The sequence below is a fragment of the Triticum aestivum genome, chromosome 1B (assembly GCF_018294505.1).
Source record: "Triticum aestivum cultivar Chinese Spring chromosome 1B, IWGSC CS RefSeq v2.1, whole genome shotgun sequence".
NCBI lineage: Eukaryota > Viridiplantae > Streptophyta > Magnoliopsida > Poales > Poaceae > Triticum > Triticum aestivum.
In genome coordinates this window covers 366,422,577-366,431,652 of record NC_057795.1, presented here as the reverse complement: position 1 = coordinate 366,431,652, position 9,076 = coordinate 366,422,577, and the positions used below count along the sequence as shown (strand labels likewise).

Below are 9,076 nucleotides of genomic sequence, written 5' to 3'. Positions count from 1 at the left end.
ATATTTAAGATAATGGTGCCGGCCACGCGACCAAAGATGTCGTGTGCGCGAAATTAAGCTAATGGCCCATCATTGCGCTCATTTGTATGTAAAGCACTCGTTCGACATGAGCTCCTTTGAGGAATCTTGCATGGTCTAGAGAAAGCAAGTTTTTTGTATGTAAAGTACCGTACAGACATTTTGTGCATACTTAGTATATACTGCATGAGCTGATCACATACTCCATAATACTACAATAACAATAAATATACAAGAAATGAATGGTTCTACTTCTCCCTAATATTGAAACAAACATGAGAATCTAATCCTACAAGCCTGCAGTATGAACCAAAAAAGCCAACAAGATGAGCTGAAAAAAACCTACAAACCTGTTGATTTGTTTTTGTAAGTACATGTGCTAAACTGATATAGTTTTAGTCAATGACCTGTTGTACAATAAGTAATAGTACTGCTACTGGGTTTTATATATTTCACGAAAAATCAAACAAAGTTAAGAAAAGGCAGACGACTGCATAAGTACTAGAACTGCTACTGTTTTTGTACATGGTCTAGAAAAATCAAACCTTGTGTAATATCTACTTCAAACCTGTTGTAACAACCGCTTCCACTCTGTGGGAGCTTGTAGTACCCAAACAATCACTTTGGAAGAAATAAGCTTCCCAACCTGAATTTTTGCTGAAAGAAAAAGGCACCACAACCTCAGTGGTAAGATTATCTAAATTTCACAAGCCTTACAACAATGAAGAAACCTGAAACCAAAGGTGGCATTTTCCGTGGGAGAAGTAGAACCATTCATTTCAGGTAACAACTTCAGTTCAGGTGTGTCCCATAGAAAATTCCATAATATTTACAGAACATCTAACAAAGATCATTCAATACTGCCGCCTCTTGCTACTTTTTTCTCAGAGAAATATCTGAACCAAGACCAGTTCAACTAGCACAAGAAAACCAGTTCAACTAGCACAAGAAAACAAACTAGTTGTTGCATCTACAAAAATCTGAAATGACCATCTAACAACTAAGTTACTTACAACTAGCACATTCAAAACTGTTGCCTCATGTTGTTTTTTCTTAGAGAAAAATCTGTACTGAACATCTAACAAATAGGACACTTTGCCTCTTGCATCCGTCTGTCACATCTGGTTGCAAAGAAATAACAAATTACGAGTACAAAGAAGTAGCAACCGCAGCCTATGACTTGAGAGAGTAGTAGCTACATCCTACGGTGGCCGACTGACGCAGGTGTACTAAACTCTTTAACTTGCTCCACGACAATCTTTGAACCTCCTACAAGAAAAAAGTATATATCATACATCATATTTATTTTTATATCTTGTTCAATCATGCACCCGAAAATTTAAACACAACAAAATATCAACTTTTTGGTTCGCAAACCTCCTGCATATATATTTTGAACTGATGATCTTTCAGTCATTGCACTGTTGTTGATATGTAATCGAACCAAAATATCACCGCTACCAAGTCTGCACCACCAAGTACCTGCATGAGTTCAGTTTTTTTATACCATAGTTCAAGGCAGTAAGGTTGCAAGTTCAAACAGTCAATGGACCAAAAATTGTTTAAACACCAATGTTGGATACGCATCAGTTTAGAATCAGACAAATCACAAGTTCAGTATCAACACAACACATGTTCAGCTACAGTTAACTTGAAATGAACGGAAAGAACAGAAGACCACACCATGTAATTTGGACATTTGGTATAGTCTAAACTCTGACCAGAACTTACAAGAAGAGGGATTATTTTTTTCAGCTAGTGGTTCGCAAGCAATTTCAGAACACCATACATTTTTTAGCTAGTGAAACATGCGACGAAGAACTGAACTCAATAAACAAGATTTTTGGAGATGAAAGAAGGCGTCGCACGTCGGGTGAACCTGCTACCCCTACTCCTGCGGACTGACGGCTCCGGTGAAGTGGAGCTGATGGAGGCGGGGTTCACGAGCAGTGGCTGGGCCCGCCGGGATTTGGCCGCCGCAGGTGATCCACACTAGGGCTCGTGGTGGAGAGGACCAGTGGAGCATAGAAACTAATATATTGGACCCATGCCCCAGAGGCCCAGAACATCAGAAGAATTTGGATCAGGTGCATAATAAATTCACAGTGACAAGGCCTAGCTCTATATTAAAATCCATCATAACCAAGAGTTTGCGATCATTACCCGCTTAGGAAAATGTACCGCTCATAGGCTTCCAGGATCAGTACAAAGTAGTAACACCGGTAGAACATGGTAAATCCATGTTGTCTTTTTTTTTAACCAGAAAACTGAGCAAGATCTCATCCAAAAGTTTGAAAAATCATTTGCTTTCAATTCTGGTAACATTCATTTTTTCTTTCAGTTTTGCTAATTCTTTCTCATAGCTGAACTTGTACTGTAGAGTAGATGAACTCATACAGTAGAGTAGATGAACTCACAGGACAAAATTCTACATAGCAGTAATATACTGTAGCCATATTTGTACTGCCCAAACACATAGAGTAGATGAACTCATAGTACAAAATCCTACATAGATTAGATGAACTTATAGGACTGGACATTTTGAACTTACCAACTTTTGTTTTCCCTATAATCAGCTAACGAACTAAGCGTGGAGTTGGCGGCTGAATGGGAAACATGTCTATGTACCATATGCAAACGATGCAAGATTTCTTTCCTGTTGTCCGTACCTTGAAATCAGACCAAACAATTAATCAATAATTATGGAATGACAGAGCTAACATTTTTAGCTAATTATCATTTTTCCAAGAACAATAAAGCTCTTCAGTACTCCTGAAGAAACCTCAGTACTCTTGAAGAATCTACTCAACCTACAAAGACTACACCAATCGATCCATGTACCACTCGCTCCCTCATGTCCCCAAATCCATAATATGTACTAGCAGCTAAACTTAATACCGCAGACTTGTTGATGAACATCTTCCCACAGTCCACTTGTTGAATGAAGCCATGAATGCGTCCCTGAGAATAAAACAGACAAGATGAGAGGACGGTAACACATGAGTTTGAGTTCCGGTTCAGGTGTTTGTAACAAGAGTAGCCTGATACAAAGACAGGCTTCCCCATTTGAGCATGTAACAAACCTGAATCCAGGAGGCGGGTAGCTGCACGCTAGTGTTGAACGGACTCTGCTGGAAATGGTGAACGGACTGGGGTGGCTGAGGCGAACGGCTTGTGCGCCGACAAGGCAGAGGACGACGCTGGAAGCTGCAGCACATGGGATGCCACAGCCGGCTGGCATAGAAGATTAAGAGGAAGGAAGGAAGGGCGACGCCATGCGCGGCAGACAGTGAATCGGGAGATGGGGGGGCGCTGGATCCCGGCAGCGGGCATTGAACCCATCCCGTTCGCGGGCAGCAGTTGGCATCGATGGCAGCGGGGAGGGCCCGATGGCTAGGAGACTCGCGGGTAGGGGCCGGCGAACGCCCGCGGGAAGAAGCGTGGGGAGGGGACGGCAAACGCCAGCGAGGAGGCGAACAGGGAGGGGCCAGGGCCCGTCGACGAAGAGGGGCCGGTGCTCGTCGGAGGGGAGGCGCGCGGGGAGGGGCCGGCGAGCCCGTCGGAGGGGAGGCGCGCAGTGGCCGGGCGGCAGCGAGGCGCGGGGTGGCCGGGCGGCGGCGGGCGCGGGGTGGCCGGGCGACGGCGAGGCGTGGGGTGGCCGGGAGGCGGCGGGGCAAAGGGTGGCTGGTCGCCGGCGGGGGGCGGGGTGGTCGGGCGGCGACAAGGCGCGGGATGGCCAGGAGGCGGCAGGGCGCGGGGCGGCCGGGCGGCGGAGGGGAGCGGGTGGCCGTGGGGCGACGGGGCGCTGTGGGTGTGCATTTTTGTCTAGTTGGTTTTTCTGGGTTGGGGAATTTGCGGATCGCCGGTCTGGTCTATATAGGGACCGAGGGTAACAGAATAATATTCTGTTACCGGTAACAGAATAGTCCAACTATATATATATATATATATATATATATATATATATATATATATATATAATAAGTGAATACCTGACCTAACTCATAATTCACAAATATATGACCCCGTCGGCTTCTGGAAGGCCGAAGAGCACCTTTTTCGGGAGGTGTCGTGTCGGGGTCAGGGGTGTCGTATCAGGGTCTCGGGGTGTTGGGGATCGGGGTGTCTTGTTGGGGTGTCGAGGCGGTCTCGGGGTGTCGGGGTGCTGTGTCGGGGTCGCAGTGTCGGGGTGTCGAGGCGGGGTCGAGGTGTCGTGTCGAGGGTCGGGGGCTCGGTGGTGCCGTGTCAGGGTGTCGAGGCGGTCTCGGGGTGTCATGTCGGGGGTCGGGCTGTTAGTGGTGTCGGGGGTCGGGGTGTAGGTGGTGTCGTGTCGGGGGTCGGGCTGTCAGTGGTGTCGGGGACCGGCGATCTTCTTCTTGTTGTTGTTCTCCTCCTCCTCCTCCTCCTCCTCCTCCTCCTCCTCTGCTTCTTCTTCTTCTTCTTCTTCTTCTTCTTCTTCTTCTTCTTCTTCTTCTTCTTCTTCTTCTCCTTCTTCTCCTCCTCCTCCTCCTCCTTGTGACGCCCCCGATTCAACCATACACTAATCATACACGCAAACGTGTACAATCAAGATCAGGGACTCACGGAAAGATATCACAACACAACTCTAAAAATAAAATAAGTCATACAAGCATCATATTACAAGCCAGGGGCCTCGATGTCTCGAATACAAGTGCTGGATCATAGACGAGTCAGCGGAAGCAACAATATCTGAGTACAGACATAAGTTAAACAACTTTGCCTTAAGAAGGCTAACACAAACTGGGATACAGATCGAAAGAGGCGCAGGCCTCCTGCAAGGGATCCTCCTAAACTACTCCTGGTCGTCGTCAACGGCCTGCACGTAGTAGTAGTCTCCTCCAGTGTAGTAGTCATCGTCGACGGTGGCGTCTGGCTCCTGGGCTCCAACGCCTGGTTGCGGCATCCGAGAAGAAGAGGAAAACGGGGGAAAAGAGGGAGCAAAGCAACCGTGAGTACTCATCCAAAGTATTTGCAAGCAAGGATCTACACTACATATGCATGGGTATATGTGTAAAGAGGCAATATCGGTGGACTGAACTGCAGAATGCCAGAATAACAGGGGGATAGCTAGTCCTATCGAAGACTACGCTTCTGGCAGCCTCCATCTTGCAGCATGTAGAAGAGAGTAGAATGAAGTCCTCCAAGTAGCATCACATAGCATAATCCTACCCGGCGATCCTCCCCTCGTCGCCCTGTGGAAAAGCGATCACCGGGTTGTTTGTGGAACTTGTGTGGGTGTGTTTTATTAAGTATCCGGTTCTAGTTGCCATAAGGTCAAGGTACAACTCTGGGTCGTCCTTTTACCGAGGGACACGGCTATTCGAAAAGATAAACTTCCCTGCAGGGGTGCACCACATAACCCAACACGCTCGATCCTATTTGGCCGGACACACTCTTCCTGGGTCATGTCCGGCCTCGGAAGATCAACACGTCGCAGCCCCACCTAGGCACAACAGAGAGGTCAGCACGCCGGTCTAACTCCTACGGCGCAGGGGTCTGGGCCCATCGCCCATTGCACACATGCACGTTGCGAGGGCAGCCGAAAGCAGACCTAGCCTCCCTAATACAAGAGCAGGCATTCTAGTCCAATCCGGCGCGCGCCCCTCAGTCGCTGACGTCACGAAGGCTTCGGCTGATACCACGACGTCGAGTGCCCATATCTTTCCCGCGTAGTTGGTTAGTGCGTATAGGCCAGTGGCCAGACTCGGATCAAATACCAAGATCTCGTTAAGCATGTTATTATAAAGTAACAGTGAACGCCGACCAGGGCCAGGCCCACCTCTCACCTAGGTGGTCTCAACCTACCCTGTCGCTCCGCCACAAAGATCCACACAGAGGGCTATCGGGACAAATGTCCTTTCAGCCCCCAATCCGTGAATCACTCGCGGGCACTCAACAATCCAACCTGATTTTAGTCACCATCAATTACATCACGGCCCAATAGTGTAGCAAGGCAGACTGACAAGAATGTAGGGCCAATGATGATAACTAGCATCCTATACTAAGCATTTAGGATTGCGGGTAAGGTATCAACGACTGTAGTAACAATGACAGGCTATGCAACTGAATAGGAGTAACTGAATAGTAACATGCTACACTACTCTAATGCAAGCAGTAGAGAGAAGAATAGGCGATATCTGGTGATCAAGGGGGGGGGGGTTGCCTGGTTGCTCTAGCAAGAAGGAGGGGTCGTCAACTCCATAGTCGAACTGGGCAGCAGCAACGTTCGTCTCGTAGTCTACCGGAGAGAAGAGGGGGAAGAAACATTAAATACAATGCAAACATAAGCATGACGATGCATGACATGACAATGAGCGGTGTTAGGTGTGCCCTAACGCGGTAGTAGGTGATACCGGCGAAAGGGGGAAACATCCGGGAAAGTATCCCAGGTATTTCGCGTTTTCGGACAGGTGAACCGGAGGAGGAAAGTTGCGTGTTCGCTATGCTAGGGATGTGTGGCGGATGAACGGGCTGCGTATCCGGATTCGTCTCGTTGTTCTGAGCAACTTTCATGTAGAAAATATTTTCATCTGAGCTACGGTTTATTTTCTATGTTATTCTAAAGTTTTAATCATTTTCTGAATTTATTTATCTATTTAATTCTAACATTATCTAGAATAGTGTCAGTTGATGTCATCATAATGCAATGCTGAGGTCATCAGTCAACAGTGCGGTTTGACTGGGTCAAATCTGACCTGTGGGTCCAGCGGGACCCACGTGTCATTGAGAAAGAGGTGAAATAGGATTTGTTTTAAACTAACTAGGATTAGTTAAGTGTGGGTCCCATTAGTCAGTGACAAATTATTGGTATAATTAACTAATTAATTAATTATTAGATTATATTTATTTTAAAAGAAAAGCTTAAAGGTTGGGGGGCCCGCGTGTCATTAACTGGGCCTGCCCAGTCAGCATAGTTAACTGGGTGAATTGGGCCCAGGGAGGCCAGGGGTTAGTGGCTGAGCGGCGGGACCCGCGGTGCCACATCGGCGCCAAGTCAGCGCGGCCATCAGAGTGTGCCGGCGAGCCCAGACGCGGTGGCGAGCTCCGGCGAACTCGGAAATGGGCTATAGTCGCCAGGCTCTCTAGAACGACCTCTTCACGTCGCGTCCGATGGAGGGCAGCACGACGGCGGGGGTGGCCGAAATGGTCGCTGTCGACGATGTCGCACGGACGCCGAGGCTCGGGTGAGTTCGATGACGGGGCTGCGGGGCACGGTTCGTTGCGGGGCTAGGTGCGTTCGAACGCACGCGACAACGCATGTCGAGTGGCGGTGGTCGCAGGCACAGGCGTGGCCGGGGTTGAGCGGTGCTTCGAGATCAGGCGACAGCCGGAATCGCAGCTCGACGGGGACGGAGCTAGGAGCAGCGAGAGGATGCACTGGAGAGAGCACCTGTGTCGCGGTGTTACAGGGAGCACGGTTACACGGTCGGACGCGAGCCATGCATGCAGTGACCGCTACGGCGAGCTCGACGGCGGAGCCATAGCTTGGCAATGGTGGTGCGTCGCGCACGACTAGCTATGGCGCGAAAATGGAGCAAGAACAGGGAGAAGAAGGGGGTGGAGCTCACCGAGCGGCACACGAAAGGCCTGCGGGGAACGGGAGCACAGAGGCGAGGCGGACTCTGACGCGGTGGAGCTCGGTGTCCGGAGGTTGAAGACGACCTCGTCCACGCCGTTACGGTGGCGCGGAGCTCGAACCAACGGTCAGGGACGACGAAGCAGGCGGTGAGGGATCTCGGTGACTCGCTGGCGTGGTGCGGGGAGGATAGTGGCCATGGCTACGTGACGGTCACGACCATGGGAGCGCTTGGACGAGGGCGGATTTGAGGACCGAGTGGGAGGCGGAGATCTGGGAAGAGAGCGGGGGTGAGTGGGAGAGGGAACCGAGGAGGCATGGGCGTGGCGGCCTTATCCCATCGGCAGGGACGGCGAGGTGGTGCGACGGGGACGCGCCCCTGTTCATGGCGCGGTCGGGGGAACAGGGCGCGGGGAAGGAGGCAACAAGGGGGAACGAGGGAGTGGGCCGGCCCGAATGGGCTGGCCGGCTGTTGGCTAGCTAGGTCATTCAGCCCAGGGAGAGGGGGTCCTTTTCCCTTTCTATTGTTTTTTTCTTTTCTTTTATTTATTTTATTTCTTTTCTATTTTAGCTTAGTTTCCTTTTATTTTTGTTTTAGCAAAATACCAAAATGGCACCTAATTTGATGTTACCAAATATGCCACTACCACATTAACTAGCTACCTAAACTAAAATACTTTTGTAATTATTTATTATTTAAAAGTATTTAAATAATAGTTTTCGCTACTATTTTATTCATCTTATAACATTTAAAGGAATTATAAAATTAGGGTTTCTTCACCTTAATCACCTATGCATTATCTGGCACAAACCGAACATTTTAGTTTTAATATTTGAAAGCTTTTGATGTTTGCCTCTATTTTGAATTTGAATTTGAACCGGTTTCGAACTAACGCGAGATTAGCAACAGTAATCAAGGTGACGTGGCATCATTAGCAGGGGTTACTGTAGCTTGATTATCCGGGCGTCACAATTCTCCTCCTCTACAAGAAATCTCGTCCCGAGATTTTAGGAGGGGAGTAAGGGGGGAGGGATTGGGTTACGAAAAATCTAACGGATCTTCTTGGTCTTGGTTGCTCTTCTCGAAAAGGTCGATGCATTACGTGGATGTCTTCATTCCACTGCTTCAGGTCATCATTATGAAGTCATCATCCTTTCTTCGAGGGTTCCATCGTACTTACGATTAGGTAACAGGACAGATCGGCAACGACAGAATGCTATAAGGGTAATAATCTGGGATTAACCCATGAATGAGCATATGAGTACCTCTCGAGTTGAACAAATAAAACACATCGAGAGTAAAGTTCGAAGGTACAATAAGAAGTTTCAAGCAGCCAGGCAATCATTCAATGCCTAGTCAAAAGGTGAAAGGGTATCAGGGTAACGTGAATAAGTATTGCATCTGATACCAGGATAGATCACTAGGAATGTGGCTCGTGAATTGCATACGAAGCCAAGCGC

The 9,076-nt window shown here is 48.5% G+C and overlaps 1 protein-coding gene across 1 annotated transcript; it reads right to left on the bottom strand.

The window, feature by feature from the left end:
- Positions 1 to 742: 742 nt before the first annotated feature.
- Positions 743 to 8,002, bottom strand: LOC123078567 (vegetative cell wall protein gp1). Its single transcript, XM_044501118.1, has 5 exons — positions 7,871 to 8,002; positions 3,102 to 3,890; positions 2,917 to 2,979; positions 1,396 to 1,500; positions 743 to 1,287 (listed from the first exon to the last, which is right to left on the bottom strand). The coding sequence occupies exons 1-4, from the start codon at positions 8,000 to 8,002 to the stop codon at positions 1,432 to 1,434; spliced, it is 1,053 nt and encodes a 350-aa protein (XP_044357053.1). The 3' UTR covers positions 743 to 1,287; positions 1,396 to 1,431.
- Between the last annotated feature and the right edge of the window lie 1,074 nt (positions 8,003 to 9,076).

What these genes read in the sequence shown, in the direction of transcription:
- LOC123078567 (XM_044501118.1), bottom strand. Translation starts at nt 8,002, where the DNA reads ATGAACAGGGGCGCGTCCCCGTCGCACCACCTCGCCGTCCCTGCCGAT. An exon ending in AGATCTCCGCCTCCCACTCG is followed by an intron (nt 3,891 to 7,870) that starts GTCCTCAAATCC and finishes GTCCCTATATAG; the next exon opens with ACCAGACCGGCGATCCGCAA. An exon ending in TGTTCATCAACAAGTCTGCG is followed by an intron (nt 1,501 to 2,916) that starts GTATTAAGTTTA and finishes GAACTCATGCAG; the next exon opens with GTACTTGGTGGTGCAGACTT.